General features: G+C 40.0%; 1 protein-coding gene across 1 annotated transcript in view; it reads left to right on the top strand.

Annotated features, from left to right (window-relative positions):
* Nucleotides 1-24272, top strand: part of lrp1bb (low density lipoprotein receptor-related protein 1Bb) — a 339963-nt gene that overhangs the window by 215423 nt on the left and 100268 nt on the right. The window contains exons 27-36 of the mRNA XM_053496592.1: nt 3812-3943; nt 4281-4508; nt 11704-11878; nt 13481-13575; nt 14149-14298; nt 20090-20230; nt 20865-20990; nt 21299-21430; nt 22877-23011; nt 23122-23251. Coding sequence (XP_053352567.1) covers nt 3812-3943; nt 4281-4508; nt 11704-11878; nt 13481-13575; nt 14149-14298; nt 20090-20230; nt 20865-20990; nt 21299-21430; nt 22877-23011; nt 23122-23251 — 1444 coding nt within the window. The remainder of the gene's footprint in view (nt 1-3811; nt 3944-4280; nt 4509-11703; nt 11879-13480; nt 13576-14148; nt 14299-20089; nt 20231-20864; nt 20991-21298; nt 21431-22876; nt 23012-23121; nt 23252-24272) is intronic.

Raw genomic sequence — 24272 nt, 5'->3', positions numbered from 1 at the left:
GTATTTCTGTTCTATTTGAATATACTAGTGATGTTGTAAAGCACTATGTTTATCTACTGCTCAAGGAACTAAATTCAGTATGTTCTTGTTATATACTGTAAGTGAAACTACTCTTAGATTAAATGCTTCTCTCATGAGATACAGAGCATTTGATATGTTTTTGACCCACTTAGGAAAAACAGCCATCCTTAGAAATACACAGATTGAGACTTTTGTTGAAAATGAATGCTCAAGGTCTAACATATTCAACCAAACCCAGCATAGTCACTCTTTCTTTCAAGTTCGTGCAATATATCAGGTTACGTTCTCGTTGTGCGTCAGTCAGCCATGCAGCAAGCTGTTGCTAATCAACCAGGTTAAACAATGGCTTTTTCACTCACACACACACACAGACACTCACACACCCGTTTTAGGTGAATGGTCAAATCGCTCCCATATTTCACAATTACTTTAGGAAATGTCTCTGTTATTATTATTATTTAAATTTTTTTATTATTATTATTTAAATTATAATTTTTTTTTGTAGTAGTAGTAGTAGTACATTGTTTTATTTGCCCTGCTATATGTTTTGGAAGATATTATGGTCTGTCCTGGCTATGGTTTTGTGAGAGTGAAGTACAAAATGAATGAATCCAATAGCCGCCCGATGGTATGAAAATTCAATTGTGCTGATTCCTGCTGTTCATTCATTTTTCCTGCCCATCAGAAAGTGCCTCCAATAAGGGTGGTGCATAATTGAAAAAAAGTGGTCATGCAGAGAACAAGCCAGCCTAATGTGGCCTCTACATGTGTTCCCCTACTCTGCCTAAATTTATTTTAATTGTGTCCTGGTAGTTCGTCAAGTAGCTTTTTTTTTTCTTATTCTCTCCTTCCTGGCTAGTAAGGACAGCTTCAATTTATCTTCTGAATGCACATGGTGCCCTCTGTAACTTTATTCATTTCAGGAGAAAAAAACATGAACATACTGTAATGTAATGAAAAAAACAACAACAACTGTACAGTGTAATGTGAATATACTTTATATTATCACTAATGAGTAGTTGCTTAATTTTTCATGTTCTAGGAAAACATTTGTTAATTAGGCTCCTGTCACTTTTAAACACACACCATGTGAATCTGCTTATACTAATCTAGAACAATTTGTTACCTACAACAGTTTTATTTCTAGATCCCATAAATACAGAAAAACCCATAATTTCTTTTTCATTCCTGGTGACAAGTATATAGTGAATTTTTTTTTTCTTTTAGCTTTTATTGGGTGACTATTTGTAGTGTGCTAATATTAAAACATTCCAGGTGAACAGCTTCCTATAAATATATGCTTCAACTGAAGTAATCTCATTTGCATCACTTCAACTCACCCAAAACAGCGGAAAATGCTGCCAACAAGCACAGACTCGGTTCAGATCTTCTGCCAGTGCAGTCGAGTGACTGTTTTACTCTGATAAGTGCCGACAAATTGTGCTACGTTGCCAAGGAAGCCAATAAGTATAGCTAATCCAATCTTAAAGAGCCCGCCGGGAAAGGCTGGCTATCACTGCCGTCCAAGATCGCAGCTAACAGGCCAAGGAAATTGGGTTTGTGTTCGGTGTTACTGTGTTGGCAGGGGTAAGAGGGAACCTCTGGACGCCAGAGAAGTGTAATGGGAGAAAATGCTCAGTGGGTTAATGGGGCTAGACTGCAGGCATCAACAGGCTGTAAATATGTTACATGTAGTAGAAGAGCTGAGGGCAACATAAGGCTAAAGAGCGTGTGTCAGACTTCACACATGTTCAGCCCTCCACAATAGCTAGAGCATGCTGTATCCATTGTTTAAAGCATTTCTACAAATGTTCTCAAATGACTACAATCCCATTTCATAATAAAGTCTAAGGATGAAAATCTTAACTAAGGCAAATCAGCAGAGTGCAGGCAAGCATGAACATTCTGCTTTTTTTTTACCCCTTCACATCTTACTTTACATTGTTATTTGCCGGCTCAGGCTGATGAAGTGTGTCATGTATTCATATCACATCTTTGGCCTGCTTATCATAAAAACGGGGCAGTATAACTAACTCCTGCCTTCCTCGCAGTCTTGTCAAGTACACTTCCGCTGTTTATCCACATTCTTTTTCCTTTCAAACAGTGTGATTTCCCCAGAAGACCTCACGAATGTATAATTAATTCACTGGGTCGCTAGACTATGATTTGGTTACTTATTCATGTTTATGGTAAATAATTACAAAAATATGCCAAACGAATGTATTAAAAATGGGAAAAAATAATGGACCCGTTTATGAAAATCCCACCGGAGCAATTATTTTTTTACGAATGCAGTCGGTTTCCGAGTTAATTATGTGTTGTAATGTTCCTCTGGGTTCACTGAAGGGTTAAAGATTCTGGAAATATCATCTGTATAGTGCCTTCATAATGTGGAAAGTGCACCATTCCAAGATATTTTAACTACTATCTAACTGTAAACACTGTGCCTTTTCTAAAAAAAAAAAAAAAAAAAGCATAGAATCATGTCATGTCAGAATAAACCCAATTAGCAAGCCGTTTCCAAAGAAAAGCGGCTAGTTCAGAACCGTTCTTACTTCTTTCCTATAAATCACAAGAGCTTTGCAGGACATGTGTAGAATATTAAACATAAATAAATAAATAAATTTCCCAAAATACATACTTTCATATTGGAACTGGCTTGCAGTGTGAGTTATGTTGTGTCACTGCAGTCACCTTGTATAGATGCTATGGGTGATATTGCTCTTTTAACATCTGGATATTCTGTGCATGCATTTGTGTCAATTTTAGCTGCTTCCCTGGTGTTCGTGGAATAATGCTGACAAAGACAGCTTTGTGAAAAGTGAAAAGGCGTAGCGAGCTAATTGACTATTCTCCAGTGACCTCTTAGCCATTATCATGTGATCTGCCTGGTCAGCAATAGTCCCTGATGAAGTACCACAGAAATGGGCCACTCATGAAACAGATATGCTAGAGGTGTTTCAGAAAGAGATGTTTTTTTTTTGTTTTTTTGTTTTTTTGTACCGTGTTATGGCACTGTAAGGTTCTATGGAGTTTGTAGCAGCAATTTGGATAAATATTCTTTTGAAAAAAGCATAAAACATTAGGTATATCTCTTTATGTTCTGTAATATCCTGTTTTTCATCTTCTTACATTCTTTTTAAGTTTTCTCTTTCTCTTACAGTAGTTCTCTTAAGCACGTACTGTAGTCATGCCTCATGTCGCAATACCTCCTATAGACTGTGACCAGATGGATATCCAAGCAGCTTTCTCTCTCTTACTCTTCCCCAGAACATGTTAATTACCTTTGTTCTTTGATGTGACAGATGTATAGTATGTGACATAAGGCATTTGGTGCACGACTAAAATAACCTGTATGTGTGTGTGTTGTCTCTCTCTCTCCTGTGTGTTGTCATTTTAAATCCTAAAGCCAAACCTTACTGTCTTTCTAATTTAATAGTTTTGTTTGTTCGTTTGCTCTTATTTAAATTGCTTTATGGAAGTGTCTCTACAGGTATTACCTTTACCCTTAAGCAGTTGGGCTGTTATCTTAGGGGCCATAACATTTAATCGAGAAAAATAATTTCCTTTAATTTGACTGTAAGTGCTTAACGGAGTGTTTCGATAGTCTTTGCGCGTGCGCGTGCGTGTGTGCGTGTGTTTCTTCAGCTGGTGTCAGCAAAGGTTAGCTCATATTCCTTTAGGGATGGCAGCCTTCTTGAATCAGGAGACATTATACTTGATATTGATTTCTCTCCTTGGAGTGTTTTCGTTTGGTTGCCCTGAATTCATGTCACTGCTGATTTTCCAGCCTCAAACCCCTGTGAGCAGAACAGTGGAAGAGGTCCCTGCTCACATCTTTGCCTCATCGATTACAACCGCACCGCCTCATGTGCGTGCCCACACCTCATGAAGATCTCACCCAACAACCATTCCTGCGTGGGTGAGTTAACACCTTTCTGCTCTGCTCGAGTTCTTATAGTTCTCATATTATGGAATCGCACAAAGTTGTATTTTAGTGAGGGGGCGAGATTCTTTATGGCAACAAACTGCTAATCTTAGTGGACATCAGTGTTGAGTGTTTGCACTGGCCTAGCCACGTTTAGCTCCTGTATCAGTATCCGTGATCCTTTTTTACTTTGACTCATATGACTGCTCCTTTCTGAAAGTTCCTGACGTCTCCTTTACATGCTTCACATAAGATGGGTGCCAGGTATCCACAGTAGCATTTATCTAGCTTTGTGTTTGTTTGTATGGTCTTTTTGCTGTCTATTTTCCAGCACTAAAGAGGTTTTTGCTGTATGTGAGACGTTCTGAGATCCGAGGGGTGGACATTGATAATCCTTACATGAACATCATGACTGCTTTAACGGTCCCCGACATTGATGATGTCACGGTTGTGGATTACGATGCTCTAGAGGAACGGATTTATTGGGCAGATGTGAAGACTCAAACTATAAAGCGGGCCTTCATCAATGGAACAAGCCTTGAGACGGTCATCTCTGGAGGTAAGGTAATATTTTAAGCAGGAAAAAAATGATGCATGGCATTTTGCTTTTATGGCTTGATGGCAGATTTAAAGTGATAAGAATCTATAAAGTTAGTGCCATTATTTATTAGTCCTTGCCCTGCTTATTGTAAATTTAGTCCCCTGTAGTGAAACTTTGAGATATAATCGGAAAAAAAGTCTTTTAAGACTTTTGAAACCAAGTTTTAAATTATATTTGAACTACTGGAATAACATCTTCAGTGTAAGATTGCATCAGATAAATGAAATGACATAAAAAAATAGAGTGTGCTTAGGAAATCTGATCTTAATGACCAATTGTTTTTTTTCTTTCACATTTGCTGTTATTCTTAACTGCATATAAAAAAGAGGACATTTGATAGATGGTCACACTTCTCCTGTAGTTTATAAATATGTAGATTACCCATGTTAGTTTTTTCTTTCTTCAACTACAATTAGAAAGAATAAACAAGAAAGTGATTAGGTATAATATATGCAGTAAAGCAGGTGCAGTGGGGCAAAAAAGTATTTAGTCAGCCACCAATTCTGCAAGTTCTCCTACTTAAAAAGATAAGAGAGGCCTGTAATTTTCATCATAGGTATACCTCAACTTTAAGAAACAAAATAAGAAAAGAAAATCCAGAAAATCACATTGTAGGATTTTTAAAGAATTTATTTGCTAGTTATGGTGGAAAATAAGTATTATATATGTGTTATATACCCTTTGTTGGCAATGACAAAGGTTGAACGTTTTCTGTATGACTTCACAAGGTTTTTACACACTGTTGCTGGTATTTTGGCCCATTCCTCCATGCAGATCTCCTCTAGAGCAGTGATGTTTTGGGGCTGTTGCTGGGCTACATGGACTTTCAACTCCCTCCAAAGATTTTCTATGGGGTTGAGATCTGGAGACTGGCTAGGCCACTCCAGAACCTTGAAATGCTTCTTACGAAACGACTCCTTCATTGCCCGGGTGGTGTGTTTGGAATCATTGTCATGCTGAAAGACCCAGCCACATTTCATCTTTAATGCCCTAGCTAATGGAAGAAGGTTTTCACTTAAAATCTCACAATACATGGCCCCAGTCATTATTTCCTTTTCACGTATCAGACGCCCTGGTCCCTTTGCAGAAAAACACCCCCAAAGCATGATGTTTCCACCCGCATGCTTCACAATAGGTATAGTGTTCTTTGGATGCAACTTAGCATTCTTTCTCCTCCAAACACAAAGTTTTATTTTGGTTTCATCTGACCATGTGACATTCTCCCAACCCTCTTCTAGATCATCCAAATGCTCTCTAGCAAACTTTAGACGGACCTGGACATGTACTGGCTTAAGCAGGGGGACGTGTCTGGCACTGCTGGATTTGAGTCCCTGGTGGCGCAGTGTGTTACTGATGGTAGCCTTTGTTACTTTGGTCCCAGCTCTCTGCAGGTCATTCACTAGGTCCCGCCGTGTGGGATCACTAGGTCCCGCTGCAGTTTTTGTGATCATTTTGACCCCACGGGGTAAGATTTTGTGTGGAGCCACACACAAAAGATTATCAGTAGTCTTGTATGTTTTCCATTTTCTAATAATTGCTCCCACAGTTGATTTCTACTTTCACACCAAGCTGCTTACATATTGCAGATTCAGTCTTCCCAGCCTGGTGCAGGTCTACAATTTTGTTTCTGGTGTGCTTTGACAGCTCTTTGGTCTTGGCCATAGTGGAGTTTGAAGTGTGGCTGTTTAAGGTTGTGGACAGGTGTCTTTTATACTGATAATAGATGCCATTAATACAAGTAATGAGTGGAGAACAGAGGAGCCTCTTAAAGAAAAAGTTACAGGTCTGGGAGAGCCAGAAATCTTGCTTGTTTGTAGGTGACAAAATACTTATTTTTCACCATAATTTGCAAATAAATTCTTTAAAAATCCTACAGTGTGATTCTCTGGATTCTTTATTTTATTTTGTCTCTCACTGTTGAAGTATACCTATGATAAAAATTACAGGCCTCTCTAATGCAACTTGGTATCCATTTCAGGGTGGACAAATCACATACTGTACTGTATGCGTTAGCTCTTTGTGCTGGTGAAAAATGCAGTGTGCTCCTCAGTCCCAATTTTTAGTTTCCCAGAAGTCTAACTGACTCCAAAGTGGCAGCTGGTGTAGTGTAATAATGCGTGATTAGATAGTTTGCCAGCTAACTGAATACAGGGTAAGAGTAACAATCAAGTATAATATTGTGTAGCACATCTTCTTTGTGACCTCAACAATAAGATTTGATGGCTAACATCTGGGTATTTAAAGATATTAGATAGGATCAACCATGATGTAACAGTTACCTACAGCAGGAGAGTACCTACAGCATGAAAGCTTTGTGTCACACTTTATTTTGCTTGGTTATGTGTTTTCACTTATCTGCATATTCATGAATCTAAAAAGGGCATCTGTCATTCATGCACGCTAATTAATCTGCTTAGTTAATTGTTTTTTTTTTTTAAAGATTGATTGTTATAATTATGTATTTGTTTAAAAAGGAACCACCTTGCCTAAGTGTACCAGAAATGGCTCATAAATACAACACAATATTATACACAAGTTTAAACCATACATACTGAGCATTCTGGTGGTTGAATCTATCTGTCTGCTGATTAACTACAAACACCAAAACAAACACCCCGGACATAAAATCGTCTCGGGTTACTTTACCGTAACCCTGTTCCCTGAAAAAAAGCAGGAAGGAGATGCTGCGTGAAAATGCTATGGGAACATTTTACTGTGTTGCCGGTTATGAAGCATATGTGTATCAAACACACCAAATTTTGGCATATATATCCTCGGTCAGGTGACATTATCTATTGGAGCGCACCTCCAATAGACACTATTATCTAGTGGAGCGCACCTGCAGGTTATAAATAGGAGTGGACCAGAAACATTCCTTAGATCAATTTTGTCTAAAAGGACGTCCAGTCACGCAAGCAGTGCGCAATTGGAAAGCAGCATCTCGTTCCCGCTTTTTCAGGGAACAGGGTAACAGTAAAGTAACCCGAGACATTCCCTTTCAAAAGCTACACTCGATGCTACGTGAAAACGCTATGGGAACGAGAATACCAACGCCACCGCACTGCAAGTGTCTGGACCCCCCAAGTTGTGTAGCGTGTGCGCACAAGGGCCAAGGAGGTCTTAGAGCTAGCTCTGGGAGGCTGACTCGAGGACCCGTGAACCCGGAGTAGCATGAACATCCAGACTGTAGAATCTGACAAATGTGTGCGGACCACCCTGCCGCATCACACACTTGCTGCAGCGGAACACCTCTTGCCAGCGCAATAGATGAGGCAATCCCCCTGGTCGAATGAGCCCTCATTCCTAGAGGCGAAGTGAGACCATGCTTCTCATAGGCTAGGGCAATTGCATCTCTCACCCAAAGTGACATCGTTTGTGTAGTGGCGGCCGCCCCTTGGTTGCGGCCCCTTTATCATATGAAACGCTGCTTTGATTTACGCCACTGGCTAGTGCGGTGGACATAAATCTGAAGAGCACGTACTCAACACAGTAAGTGAAGTCTTTCCTGCTCCGGAGCTGTAAAAGGCGGAGAACAGAATGCTTTGAGAACTACTGGCTGCATAGTTGAGAATGGAACTTTCGGAAGGTAGTTGATAGGTGAGGATGCAGAATAGCTTTGACTAGCCCAAGGGCAAAGTCTAGGCAGAATGGGGAAACTGACAAAGCCTGCAAATCTTCAGTTTTCTTCAGAGAAGTAACGGCCATGAGAAGAACCATTTTAAGGGTCAGAAACCTAGCAGACGCTGACTCTAGTGGTTCAAAAGGGGTGTCAATCAGACCCAAGCAAGTCCCAGGAAGGGGCAACGCCTCTAGTGGGCAGCCTCAACCATTTACAGTATCTTCACGAATAAAACGGGCAACTAAAGGGTGCTTACCCACGGAAACCCCATCAATCAGAACATGGCAAGCTAAAATAGCAGCTACGTATGTTCTGAGAGTACTAGGGCATAAGCCAGAGGACAACTTTTCTTGCAGAAACTCCAGCACTGAAACAATTCGTCAGTGGACTGGGTCTACATGTTTTGCAGTGCACCAATCTTCAAATACATTCCATTTAAGGGCATAAGTTCTTCTAGTGAAGGGAGCCCTAGCACTTAGAATAGTTTCAATTACGTTGGCTGGAAGACCAGCATCTCTTAGTTGGTCCCCTTCAGGGGCCACACGTGAAGGTTCCAAAGCTCAGATAGGGGATGAAATATCATCCCCTGCGCCTGAGACAACAGATCCCTCCTTACTGGAATCGCCCAGGGTAAGCTACGTAAAATCTTTCCCAGATTTGACTGACTATTTCAGGGTTAAGTTTCCATTCTCCGTGTGTCACAGCTTGTCTGGATAGCAAGTCATCTAAAGCCCCAGCCCGTGAGGGAAGCGTTTGTCGTCAGCATTTTGCGACGACAGGACAGACCTAGAGTGGGACCCAAAGTCAAAAACCGGGGTCGAAAGCACATAGAAAGGGTACGAAGCCCCTGGCACGTAACCTTTATTTGCCTTTGGGGATTGGCCCTTAAGTAAAATCCCCTGGCTCTCATCCACAACTGAAATGCTCTTATGTGCAGGAGGCCCAAAGGTATCACCGTGAATGCAGCCGCCATGAGGCCTAGAGATCTATGAACGTGATGAACAGTCACTTTTTGGTCTAGCTTGATTTTCTTTAGGGTGGAGGGGGGTTTGTAGAAGTTTGGCATCCTGAGCTACATCAGGAAATGACCGAAGAGCTAACCTCATGTTGGAGACCGGTGTTGCCTGAACCACCAGTGGACGCAGAGCATGAACACTGACCTCCTGGGGGTGCCAGGGAGAGCACTTAATCCTTAAAGGGAATTCTAAGCGCCCCTCCCAGGGGGAGCCACCCCCACGGTCCTGGGCGCATGAGCCTCAGGGCTTCTTCTTAGTGAAGGCGCCAGTGCGCCGGTCCGACCTCTTTGAGGCCGTAAAGGCGGGCCGTACCCCAGTCTTTACGAGTCTTGACCCTGCTAACGCTCTCTTTCTGCGCCTCTCGCCTGGTGAGAGTCGGACCTGGTCGAGACTGGGTGGCCGACAGTCCTGATTCCTGAGCATGGCGGGGGAGAAATTCCCCGAAGGCCTATTCATATATTCTCGTCTCCCTAAACCTGATGGCGATGGAATTAATGGCGTCGCCGAACAGGCCAGAGGGCGAGATAGGGGCATCAAGGAGAAATGCACAATCCTTATTCTTGATGCCCGTAACATTTAGCCACAAGTGCCTCTCCTTGGATACCAGGGAAGCCATAGAACGGCTGATAGCACAGGCCGTCTGCTTGGTTGCGCGGAGAGACAGATCTGTAGCTTGGCGTATTTCCAAAAACGGTGCATCATCCACAGTGCCGCCAGTGTTCAAGTCTTTTAACAGATCAGCCTGGTATACTTGCAAGACCGCCATGGTGTGCAGTGAAGCACCAGCCTGAAGCTTTACCCACCAGGGCAGATAAGAGTCTGCACAGCTTGGAGGGAAGTGTTGGCTTTTTCAGGGAGGTTGATGTCCCAGGAGGAAGATAGCGAGCAAGCGTCTCTTCTATCTGGGGCATCATCGTATAACCCCGTGTTTCCGCACCAACGATATTCAAATAAATCAAAGAGCGAGTTAATTTGCTATGGAGGTCATGGAAGAAAGGAAGAGAGCTTCGTTGAGGCTCCGCCTCCCGGCCACCCGACAGAAATCTGTCGTCTAGTTTAAAGTGCTTGGGGAAAGCATGCTGCTGCGGCCAGTCAATATGCAGCCACTCGACTGCACGCATTATTACTTCATGGAGCTCCTTAAACTCTCTGTCTTAATAAGAAGAGGGTTCTGAGGAGGCTATTTCCATTTCCGCAGAAGCAAGGGAGGAGGTCTCTCCAACACACTCACAAGAAGCGCCGAGGCGTGCTTGCGAAATGGACGGAGAAAGGAAAGAAGACTCCGTCTCGTGTGCCTCATCCAGATCTGTACGTGAACCCCAGGAATGCGCCGCGGCTCGCGGCTTTTCTTTAAAGAAGGCGAGCCGCGCGCGAAGGACTTTAATTGGGAGGAGGTCACAGTGCTCACACTCTCCTTGAAGCCAGAGGAGGGCGTGATTTTCCCCCGAACACTTAAAACAGAAATTGTGGAGATCGCCCTCCGAAAGAGGTTTATTACACGGAGGCACACATCTCGCTTGAAACTCATATCGGTGAGTTAAACACTTTCTTAATTTTGCTTGTTTACACACACACGCAAACACAACAAAGCAGTCCTGAAGACAAAAAGATCTTAGAAATGTTTCCGGTCCACTCCTATTTATAACCTGCAGGTGTGCTTCATCAGATGACGTCACCTGACCGGGGATATATATGCCAAAATTTGGTGCGTTTGATAAACACATGCTTCACAACCGGCAACACAGAAAGATGTTTCCATAGCATTTTCACACAACATCGAGTGTAGCTTTTGAAAGGGACCTGTTATTCCTAGGCATCCAGCATACCTCTCACCAGGAGCCCCAAGATTGGATAACATTATCATATAGTTGTATAAGATTATCATATAGTAATTAGGTTGCGATGTTGTCCATTTAAAACAAGACAATGTTTTTTTAAATTTAGGTTATTTTGATAAAATGACTTGATAATTTTGAATGAATAGTGTTGCCAGATTGTCACAAACAAAACTTCAATATCAAACTATACTTATGGCATTTACAGTATGCTGCCAAATGTCCATAGCATTTACATCCGTGTGCCTTAAGTTTATAAGTTAGGAAATTCTGTTCCCCAATTGAATAGTTTGGAAAATTGCAGTTGTCTTTTTTTTTACATCAACTGCAGGTTCCTTGGTGAAACAGCGGTTAGCATTCAGTGCTCATACTCTTGAGACCAGAATTTAAATCTTGCTCCGGGCATTGCCTTAGTTGCAAAAGGAATGGAAAAGAATCTACCATGAGCATTTCAAGGTTCTATTTTAGTTGTCAGATAAAAATAGACACTGTTATACTTTTTTTTTTGTCTTATTTGCACACTGGTACCAAAGTAATTCTTACTTCCAAAAACCTGATAACAGTGGTGTTCCCAAATTAACAATTCCACAAGGTTTCAAAATCCTGATGAGTTATTTCATCATACCCATACTTTATATGTGAAAATTAATGCCATTATTGTAAGCTGATTCTGGTGTTTACAGATATTCAGAACTGCCGTGGCCTAGCAGTAGATTGGCTCTCAAGGAATATGTACTGGCTGAGCTCTGAAAATGAAGAGACCCAGATCAATGTTGCTCGACTGGATGGAGCACTTAAAACTTCAGTCATCCATGGAATTGATAAACCAAAGTGTCTGGCAGTACATCCAGCCAAAGGGTATGCAGTCCAAAAAGTATTTTAGTGCATTTAACATATACTGTAAAAGAGGTTTGGAATACATTACTCTGTTTAATGGATTTATGCACTTGCTTCACAACAATACAGGAGGAGCAGAATTATTCCTTGGGCATTATATAACTTGCATAAGTGTCTAACCCTACCCTAGGCTTAAGTTGTTTGTATGTTTTTATATATATATATATATATATATATATATATATATACACACACTCACCTAAATGATTATTAGGAACACCTGTTTAATTTCTCATTAATGCAATTATCTATTCAACCAATCACATGGCAGTTGCTTCAATGCATTTAGGGGTGTGGTCCTGATCAAGACAATCTTGTGAACTCCAAACTGAATGTCAGAATGGGAAAGAAAGGTGATTTAAGCAATTTTGAGCGTGGCATGGTTGTTGGTGCCAGACGGGCGGTCTGTGTATTTCACAATCTGCTCAGTTACTGGGATTTTCACGCACAACCATTTCTAGGGTTTACAAAGAATGGTGTGAAAAGGGAAAAACATCCAGTATGTAGCAGTCCTGTGGGCAAAAATACCTTGTTGATGCTAGAGGTCAAAGGAGAATGGGCCGACTGATTCAAGCTGATAGAAGAGCAACTTTGACTGAAATAACCACTCGTTACCACCGAGGTATGCAGCAAAGCATTTGTGAAGCCACAACACGCACAACCTTGTGGCGGTTGGGCTACAACAGCAGAAGACCCCACTGGGTACCACTCATCTCCACTACAAATAGGAAAAAGAGGCTACAATTTGCACGAGCTCACCAAAATTGGACAGTTGAAGACTGGAAAAATGTTGCCTGGTCTGATAAGTCTCGATTTCTGTTGAGACATTCAAATGGTAGAGTCAGAATTTGGCGTAAACAGAATGAGAACATGAATCCATCATGCTTTGTTACCACTGTGCAGGCTGGTGGTGGTGGTGTAATGGTGTGGGGGATGTTTTCTTGGCACACTTTAGGCCCCTTAGTGCCAATTGGGCATTGTTTAAACGCCACGGGCTACCTGAGCATTGTTTCTGACCATGTCCATCCCTTTATGACCACCATGTACCCATCCTCTGATGGCTACTTCCAGAAGGATAATGCACCATGTCACAAGGCTCGAATCATTTCAAGTTGGTTTCTTGAACATGACAGTAAGTTCACTGTACTAAAATGGCCCCCACAGTCACCAGATCTCAACCCAATAGAGCATCCTTTGGGGATGTGGTGGAACGGGAGCTTTGTGCCCTGGATGTGCATCCCACAAATCTCCACCAACTGCAAGATGCTATCCTATCAATATGGGACAACAATTATAAAGAATGCTTTCAGCACCTTGTTGAATCAATGCCACGTAGAATTTAGGCAGTTCTGAAGGCGAAAGGGGGTCAAACACCGTATTAGTATTATTAGTATCCTAATAATCCTTTGAGTGTGTGTATATATATGTATATATATATATATATATATATATATATATATATATATATATATATATATATATTTTATATATAAAAATAAAAAATGTATATAAGCAAAAGAATAAACTTGACTAATGTGTTGTCTTTTCAACTGATCACTACAGGAAAATATACTGGACAGATGGGAATACGATAAATCTAGCAAACATGGATGGGAGTAACAGGAAAGTTCTTCTCCAGAACCAGAAAGAGCCAGTAGGTATGTCAATTTCTTTTTTCTTTTTCTCTTACCTGTTTTAGCATCTATTCTGAAATAATTCCCTTGTCACAACTGATATTTACCCTCTTTGCCTACTCCTAAATCTAAATAGTCATTTTATTACGATTTCTCATCACATAGTCTCACATAGTACACTATATTCCATCTGGGGCCACACAAACACTCACACATTTACACACATTTACACACATTTACACACATTTTTACACACACACACACACACACACACACACACACACACACACACACACACACACACACACACATTCACACACACATTCTCACACACACACACACACACACGCACATGCACGCACACACATTCACACACACACACACACACACACACACACACACTCACACACACACACACACACACACACACATTCTCTCTCTCTCACACACACACACACACATTCACACACACACACACACACACACACACACACACACACAAACATTACATACTGTATTGCTTGCTTACAAAGTTTTATGGAAACAGATACTACGGTACAGTATATGAGTAGACCTAACTATACACACTTCCCTCAGGTCTCTCAATAGACTTTTCTGCAAGCAAGTTGTACTGGATTAGCTCAGCTAATGGTACGATCAACAGATGTAATCTGGATGGCAGTGGCTTTGAGGTGATTGAAACCACGAAGAAGAATTTAACCAAAGCCACGGCTCTTGCAGTCATGGGTAAGAGGTTCAGCTCTGACATCCCACACACTGATGTTACATTAAACCTAATTAAGATGTCTTCGTATGTTGCATGTATATATTATATACTGTTTTATTAAATTAATGCACACTTATTAGTAGGTAATGAATTATCATTATCAAAGTTTACAGTTTTATAACTTTAGTGGTATTGGTTGTATTGTTGATCTAGTTAATTTTTTTTAAATAGCAGTGTTTGTGTATCTTTGCTGTGATTATTTCATTACTTTTTAATAATTATGTCACACTGGAATGAATACTTTGTGTTACTTCAGTTCCTAGGTACAGTATGAGAAAATGAGATATTTACCCTCCTCTTTTTGAGTGAGATAGCTTCCATTTTTTGGAAAAATGCATTTTGCCTGTTTTTATCTATGAGATTTACCTGCTTACCATTCAACTGCTAAAATGGAAGCAATAGAGCTCATCAAGTTGGGGATTTTATGCTTACATAGAAAAGTGGCTTGAGAAGCTGATATGAGTGATTTCTGTCCAGATGGAACTGGATAATGAATACTGGTTGTTTGGATAGACATCTAACTGCTGCAGAGCATCTGCTTTTTAATCACACCATTCGCATTATGCTGGGTATAAGATTCAAATTACAATTCTTTCCATATGTTATACACTCAGATTAGGCAGAGAGAGAACATCCATGTTGTCAGTGGTCAGTGGTTATCACAAATCTAAAGAGGGCGATATATTCAGGATGGCAATCCACAGAGAACAATAAAGAACTATAAGCACATAAAACAACTCCGATCATTTGCTAATTTATTCCCCCACTGTTTGGGAAGAAATAATGAACAATACGCCTACATCTCTATGCCAGCTTGCCAGGGGTAATTGTAGTAATTGACAGAGTGGGAAAAAAAATGAACAAGCATATGCGAATCAGAAGATTGTTTTTCAGACAAGAAATATCAACAAGACAATCATTTTCTCTCTTTTTTCTTATTTATGTTAGAAGTGTAATACAGTTTCAGACTTTCGACTTTTCCCTTAATGAGTAATTGCTTCTTTAAGCACCTTCATGAGACAACAGAGATGCAATCCTTATACCTATTATATATTAACTTACATTATTAATATCTACCACATATGAATGATTGACTGCCTAGCCAAAAAAAAAATGCACAGATTTGTTTTTTTTCACCAAAAACAATTCCTCAAGAACTCGAAACTACCCTTTTATAATTTGAGTCCTGAAATATGCCCATGCCATCATTCAGTACATACGGGTAGTCAGCTGGCTTCATTTATTGTCACATAACTTTTCTGAGAATCGACCTGACCAACTTAAACATCCCCCAGAACATAACACTGCCTCCAGAGGCTTGTACCGTGACACTACGCATGATGGGTGCATCGTTTAATGCTTTTCCCTACGACTTCGACCCTGGATCAATGTGAACTCATCACGAAACTTCTCCAAAGTGCAATCTTTATGCTTGCTTGCAAATTAAAACGTTTTTTCAGTATACCTTTTTCTTATGCTCACAGAGCTGCTTAATTCCAGTCTTGTGAGCTCTTGTTGTATATGGTAGTACATGTGGTAATGCTCTTACTTTTGCTAAAAAAAAACATAGCCGTGATTTATACAGTACTGTCAATTTTTCTTTATGATGCATACATGTAAGGGATCCCATTCAATGTTTTTTTTTTTTCTTATCATGCAAATCAAAATACAGACATGGATGAGTGCACGTACTGGCTATAGGCCCCGCGGTCACACCATATTTTATCCCTAAAGTTGACTTTCAGCACTATACCTTTAAATACATAAAGGCTGTTTATGCGTCTTCTTGATACTAAGGTTAAGTAGCTTTATAATGCATAAAGTAAATTCTAGGCCCTGTGTGAAGCTGTGAATAATTTTAGTCATAAGAGCATTTCTAGCACCATTTGTATGAGTAACTGTCAAAGGTTTGGTGAATATGGGTCCAGGAGAACAAAGCTAAAAGCCTAGTCAGGTCCTTCCCGCACAGCACATTGGCTCCGTTATGACACGCTCCTAATAGACTACTAACAGAGGATGCTTTAGCAGGTGCTATACTGTTATTTGAAATCCTTTGTTTTTACTGTGCTAAAAACTGCCCTACTGTACCCATTGAAGGAGTTTCTGACTGAGGCTGTAAATTATTATAAAACGTGTAAAACGAATGAAAGGCCACCTGAAAGACTAATGGTGTAAGTTTAAAGAAGTAGCAGGCTATAGCATAATGGCAAAATGAAGCTTTCACTAGGTGCTATCCATCACAATTAGACCGTCTTTCTCACGGTAAGAAAAAGCTTTCTTGTACTTTTTGTAAAGACGTCCGTATCTCTTCAGAAGATATTAATGTTCGCTATTTGTGTAGGAGAACAGATTTGTGTAGCAGATTTGTTGAGCCAAGCCACAAATTATGTTATAAACAACTGTCCAAAGTTAACATCATGTAAACTGCTGTAGTATGAAGTGGATAGCACTGTTATAGCATTACGTTCTCTTGTTCTTCAATGCTCGGACTTCTTCTAAGTATTTCTAACTGATTTATATGAAACCATGTTTGCTGATTCATTTTCTTCATGAAGTTATATAGAATACGTTTAGAAGCACTTCTGCTTTTACTTAAAAGCGTTTATTTTTTTATGCTGAACATGTTCAAGACATCTGGTTCTTGCAAAAAAAAGGGGGGCTTTTAGTTCATAAGTGCACAAGTGAAACCTTTTTTATGTGTTTATGTGTGTGTCAGTGTGTGCATCTATCTCTTTGTCCCAGTCTAGGTAAGCCTGGGGGTGGAAGGATGATCATGCAGTCATGTGTGTGGGTGTCTGTGTGGGTAGCAGTGGAGAAGTGTAGTTTCAGAACTTTTTGTTTTACTATGCAGAACATCTGCTATAAACTCCTATCTCGTTGCCTCTTTTTGTTGTCATTTACACACTAGTGTTCAAAATGACACAGGTTATGAAAGATAGAACACACCTCTCACATACGGAATAATAACTCCAGTGGATAGTAGATTCTCTGGAGAAAGCATCAAATAGCCTTAGTGCCAAGGATCTGCTTTTCAAGGTTGAGACTGCTGATTCCCTCCATCTCTCTCGACACACACACACACACACACACACACACAAGGCGACATTGTTGAATAAGCATGGGTCTTTCGCTTGTTTGTTTCTTTCAAATCCCTTTACTCTTTCATCATACAAATGACCCGATGCAGCAGAGGCTCATTGTAATGTACAATGTTGCCTTCACCCATATTGATCTCTCATTTGTTGATTACCTGCTTGAAGTGATAAAAAAATAAACCTCTTAAGATTCTGTACTTACGGCTTACCTCATTCAAGGTTAATCAAAGGTATTGAACTCGTATGGAACAAACAGCTCCTTCCTAGCCCTCTGATTTTCAGAATCAGCGCAATCGATTAGCTATTTGGAACACTGCATCTGGATGTCCTGAGCCGACACCCTGTGAAGATTGAAAGAGATTGTGATCTAAGATCTTTGGCCTGTATCTTTGCCATCCCACTCCTAGCGAGGGAGCCTTAATTGAAGAGATTTACCAAGGTTAACCATCATGCCATGTTATCAGTTTATGCCCCTATAAAGCTGTTTCATCTGCAGAGCTGTAAAAAATGCTATCTGATGGTATCCACCTGCCATACAAATGTCCATTTACTGGTCAAGTGCAGAGCAGAAAGTGATGACAGATGACAGATGTCGTATCATTGCACAGGGATGCAAACAGAATATTTCACTAACAAAATGCCGGCCTAAAGTTGAGTTACTATAAAACAAATGCTTGTTGTTTGATCCATTTCTGTACATTTTCTTTCTTAAAAAGCCAAAATCAATCCGATCAGATCAATCCAGGAAGAGGATGTGAAGGGAAACATGACTTCCAGAATTATAACATTTAATTTTTTTTTTTGGCATTTATTGAAATGAGGTTGGTTTGCTCCCTCCCTGAAAGCTTTAGAATGAGTTGTTGTGAGATGTGATAAGAGCTCTTGTTCAGATCATGTGACTTCCCTTCATCTGTAATCAGATCAAATGCTCAAAGTGGAAATTGTTCTTGATGAGCTGTGCTCCAAACCAGCCACCACCCTGGATGCCAACAAATGTGCCAATGCTGGTAATTTTGCCCTTTTTATTTTTATTTTTTGGTGGAACAGACATTTCAGAGAGTATTCGGATGTCATTATTATTTTTTTTTATTCCACAAGATAATTTAATTACAACTGGAAGCCAGTTTCTTCCAGGTCACTTCTAGACTTATGTGCCCATGTCTTGAAATATAAAAACTTTAATAACTATAATAAAAGAATGAAGAATGAATACACTTTCTAAGTGTAATGCTGTCTTTCTTAATTTTTTTTTTACCCCAGTGCCTTTATAAATTACAGATCAATAGTGGCATGTTTAGGACAGTGATTTCTAAACGGCTTCACCTCTCATGTTGACTCTACAGTATGTCTTTGAAATAAACACCCTAAGATCTCATACTTACAGGTTCATACTTTTATTAACTCACATCTATTATTCTGTTTTCTCAGTCCAAATACATGTGTAAATAATTTCCTTTTTCTTTAGTTTCACAGTGAAAAAAAAAGATTTAAAATTCACTACTGGTCAGAAATATGGTGATGGGAAAACATTAAGAAAATGCATGCCCGGTTCACACAGAAATCACAAAATCAGCCATGCATAGAGAAAACAGACAAAGTTGCTTACATATTTATACAAATAGACAGTTTTTAACAGTTTGAAAAAGTATCAACTATTATATATATACTATTATATTCCTATTTCTTTTCTCTATGAGTTTGTTGATCCAAGTATCTTGAACACACGATATTTCTGCAGCACTTCAGCTCCATCCTTTGGCTCTGTTTGCACCTTGAGTAAGTTTAGCAGTAAATCCTGCTCAAAACCCAAAATACATGCCATTTGATTTGTTTCACTTCCTGCAGATAGGGTGATACAGAGTTGAATCGCTTTCTCACTGCAGTGGAACCATGCAAGAGTTCACCTTGAACTGAACCTCCCTGATCCTCAGCCTTGCACAGGTTATTTTGGTCCTCACTGTGTGCAATTACTGTGTTCTCAACCACAAAAAGAAGGAAGATGCACCAGGACTAAATTTAAACTGAATAAACTGCATATGTGCAATCAACCTATGTCATCCATTTCTTTGTCCACAGTTTTAGTTGGATTTAGAGCACCTGTGCTTCTCTAGGTCACTAGTGATGATGAGATTACATTCATGAAAATACGTGTTTTGCATTTTTTTAATCCTTCAAAGTGGCTAAGATCAAGGTCACCTTCTTTCACACTGTTGAGAATTTGTACTGTATAGCCTTTATTTTAATATCCTTGGTCACCTGGTGTGTCAGCACTGCCTGCTTTTCTGCAACACGCACGCACAGTTCAGGCTTCAAGCCAAGAACAACCTCTGTTGCCCTTTGTTGAACACTGTGCCTGAGTAGGAACAACACACAGGCTGCTATCTACTGTGATGTTCTGACATTGGTCGCGCCCCGACGGCTCTATGAATGGAAAGACCTCTTCTCAGACCAGGGCAACATGCCAGGCTGCTCTAAACACTGCTTCATTGACTTTCCTAGACACAGGGACAAGCACAATGCCCCAGTCCTATCTAGTGTAGTTATAATTTACTAATGAGCTGGAGCAAACCCATGTGTGCAGTAGTTGTGGAGAGAGCGTACTTGCATCACAATAGCTTATACTCATGGTCAATGAAAGATTCATATGCTTTAACAGGTGGCAAGTTATGGTGGGCAGATGATGATTTGGCTCAGCTAGGAACAGTGGCCAAGCGAGATGGTCGCAGCCTTGTGGCACTGCGCAATAAGACCAACGGAGTGGTGCACATGAAAGTGTATGACCGAGAGGGCCAAAAAGGTGAGCTGTCATTTTTTTTTTATATATTTTTGTATTTATGAAAAAAAGAGTTAATTTGAAGTGTGGTAATGTAAATTAAAATGGCCTGTGAAATTAGATGTAAATGAAAAATAATGGCTGGCTGGTTTTTCAAGGGTTTTTAATACGATGATGATTTATTCCTGCATAGATTATAATCAGTAACATTTACAGTTTATGGTTGGACTATTACATTAAGTTTGATAACAAATCCTCCCTTTCTTTTTCAATATGTAAGAGTGCACTGCAGATTTATTGGTGAATCACTTTTCCATTTTCTGAGTTATTAGGCAAATAATTCAGGCTAATGGCAGGTCCATTAACAACGTTGCCGTGAATCCCACTAAACTGTCCACTTGAATAAAGAATGACCATTAAGCAGCTCTGATGTATATCTATTCAGCCCCTAAACTTTTCAAGCAGCAGTTATCTTCTCAATTCATATTCTCCTCTGTCTCATTACTGTCTGAGACAGCTAAGGAGACATTTCTTTCGTGGCACAGCAGGGTACTTGCTTTTCTTTAGTCATTTTATCATTACTATAAACTAAAGGGTCAAGTTTGGGAAATGGCTGTTGAAGCATTCAATTTAATGGGTGTTGTGTTACATCTTATAGGGAGGAACGCCTGTCAGTTGAACAATGGCGGATGTTCTCAACTCTGTCTCCCTACATCGGAGAATACTCGCAGCTGTGCGTGCACTGTGGGCTACAACCTGCGTGCCGACCGTCTCTCCTGTGAAGGTATACATATTGTCGCAGTGATTAAGTGGTAATAATAAGACAAAATACTGTATAGGCATGCTTTAATGTGTGAAGACAAAAAAAAAGGTTACTCAAGGGTTCAATTCATAATATTGAAATTATCAGTCTTAATGCTGGGTATTATAATGCTGATGATTTTTCCTTAATCTTAATTTGTCTTCTTTTTTTGTCAGCTACCATTTTAGGGGAAATGTATGGTCTTGAATACTGGGACACATTTTCCATTTTTATTCTATAGCATCAGATAAGATTCACTGGAGACCGCAATTTGTTTTTGTGTGTTTAAGGCCTGAACTCCTTTTTAATGTACTCTGTGCATGAGGGCATGCGTGGAATCTCTCTGGACCCAACGGATCATACGGAGACATTGATGCCCATCACAGGCACTTTGTTTGCTGTCGGGGTGGACTTCCATGCCGGTAAACATCCATCATTCTGTCTATTCCTGTGCTGTCTTTGTCTCAGGCTTTATCTTTGCATGTGTGGTAACTTCCTACTCATAATTCTTGCCTTGTCCTGCTCTATGATCTGTGCCTTCACATCAGAGAAATGTACCACTCCCTATTCATCCTGTTTTTCCATGTTGTTTATGATCAGATATGCAGTCTAATATTAGCTGCTCTGTTTTGCACCTGTGTAAAGGCAATCGAATATGCTGGTATATCATCTTTTGTGGAGATAAAAGGATGAGATGGGTTAAGTAAGTTGATGCCGGAGGCACCACAGATAAATGTTCCTTCATATCTTCTAAACCCAGCATCACAAGGGATTCACTGTAATATATTGGACAATCCATCAAACAGAGGTTGGGTGTACTAGACATGGCTGTGCAGGAACCTGGTGTTGTGCTTGAAATATTTTTTATTTTTTTGCGAGTTTCTGCATTATTCATACCAACAATAGGCTGCTCTGAAGTGAATCTGTCACTACTTAAATGCGACGTGATGGATGCTGTTTGCTGAAAATGCAATAGTGACAAGTATCATGAGTGCGGGAAAAGAGCCGCTTGTTCGCTGGCATAGAATAATTAAGAGCCACCCATATAAATGAGTTTTTATTTTCATATGCATATCAACCGTGTACCGTTTGCCCAACAGAATGATCTGGGATGCTTCTTGCAAATAACATGATGAAAGTTCAAAAGCGTGAACTGAGCTGAGAGATCCTGTCTCATGACGCCCCCAATTTCCATGACCAAGGAGGCACCCTTAAAAGTGCTAACCTCAGTCAAAGGGCAGAGTGTGCAGATGGTCAGTCTCTCTCTTCTCTGCTCTCTTGATCTTGTGTACAAGGCCAGCACGTTCCAGCTCAGCTCAGGTGAGCTGGCTGATGTTGAGCACAGCTCAGCCCATGACTGCTGACTCCATTCGCATAGCTTTTGCATGCCATTATTAGGCAGCTTGTTGGAGTATGAAACGGATTCGTGCTTTCCAGCTGGCTGCTGTCGAATGTTCAAGATCCATTATCTGGATCTAAACTCTGCATTTATAAAAGACTGCATTTATAGAAAATAAGCTAAACATTACCAGGCTACGGATTTATGCAGGGAAAACACTAAGGCTGATTAGTGTGCTGGTTAAAATCTGCATTTGACTCCGGTGAGAACCTCTTAGCTCAGGAGACAAACATATTCAACGATTTATGTAAATCAGTTGGGGTTGTAGGCTCTTACATTTACCATCAGGAATTCAGGGTGGATTTTTTTTTAGTGGATTGACAAAAATAACAGCACAGAGTTTACAAAAATACACTATACCTGCTGTTCCATGCCCAGAAATTATAAAAAGATGCAGCATAAACCAAAGGGAAACATCCTGCACTCAATGTTTCAGCTCCTGTTGTGAAATATGGTCTCTTGTCTACAGGCAATGACACAGTCTACTGGACAGACATGGGCATGAACCGTATATCTAGGGCCAAGAGAGACCAGACATGGAGAGAACACATTATTACCACTGGCATCAGCAGAGTGGAGGGCATTGCTGTAGACTGGATTGCTGGTATCGTTATTCTCTACATAAAGTTGAGCTCATTGTTGCAAAGTGTGTCTTTTGAGCCATACTCCATCACAAACTTTAAAATCAACTTTCTGTTCATTTTTCCCATGAAGAGAATCTCTACTGGACGGACCATGGCCTTAACCTCATCGAAATTGCTCGGCTGAATGGCATGTACCGCTCTGTGGTGATCTCAGAGGGGCTGGACCAACCGAGAGCCATCGCAGTGCATCCACAGAGAGGGTATGTCACTGTACCGGAGAGCCTTTGAGCTGAGATAACGCATTGATTTTCTCATAAAAAATATCACCCTCACAGACCTCATTGCAGCGGGCAAGTTCACAATCTTTGCCCTTTGGTGATGTTTCTCAGTTGACAGAAATTTGTTTGAAATTCAGGGTTTGGTCCAATGAGCTGAACAGAGTTTAAAAAAAGAATAGTCTGTCAAATTTCTGATATGGTCAAAACTTATTTTTCGAATATAAATCAACAGATGAAACAGCAGTGACCTTGTCTGCATAAGAGCATGTAGAGGCTTTAAACTGCGCACGAAAAAAATTAAATGTACTGTAATTTACTTATGTTTTTTTTTGACTGTAAGGTAGTGTACTTTCCATTTTCTGTCTTTTTAGAACCCAAAGATTAAATGGTTGTGTTTCACAAATTATCAGTCTAGTCTGCAACATAGCTAGAGTTTTTAAGAACTAAAGTGTAACACTAATGGTTTAGTTTGAACTGTCAAGTAAAGGATCTTCTTCAATTACGCAGAGATCTATTTAATCATGTTTTCAACTATTTCTTCCTGAAATATAGTATGTTTCTTTTTTGTCACCTATTAACCACACATAAGTTAGCATTTTAAAATTAGGTTCCCCCTCATAAAAAAGAAAAACAAAGATAATCACATTTGACTTCCTGCATTCTATTTAAGGGAAAATAGCATTACTGACAAATAATTATATATTTACAGTAGGAAATTATTTGTTGTTTTGATTACTATCATCATCATGAACATAGATTCCTGTCTCATCACCTGAGGTAAAAGTCACTAGACTGATCTGTATGTGTTATCATGAGTGTGGAAATAATCACTTGATTATTAAGTCCTGTTCTGAATACCTTTGGCGTTTTATTTTATTAACATTGTTGAACCATTTTCAGTCTTTAATTTAAAATTTTTTACAATTTTGGGCAGTTATGTCACAGCATTAAGACTCATGTCACCGTACATATGTTATTTCTTATTAATGTTAGACAGAATTTT

This window comes from Clarias gariepinus, chromosome 5 (genome assembly GCF_024256425.1).
Source record: "Clarias gariepinus isolate MV-2021 ecotype Netherlands chromosome 5, CGAR_prim_01v2, whole genome shotgun sequence".
In the NCBI taxonomy this organism is placed as follows: Eukaryota; Metazoa; Chordata; class Actinopteri; order Siluriformes; family Clariidae; genus Clarias; species Clarias gariepinus.
Note: the sequence above shows the minus strand (reverse complement) of the source record. Positions and strands in the feature narration are given on the sequence as shown.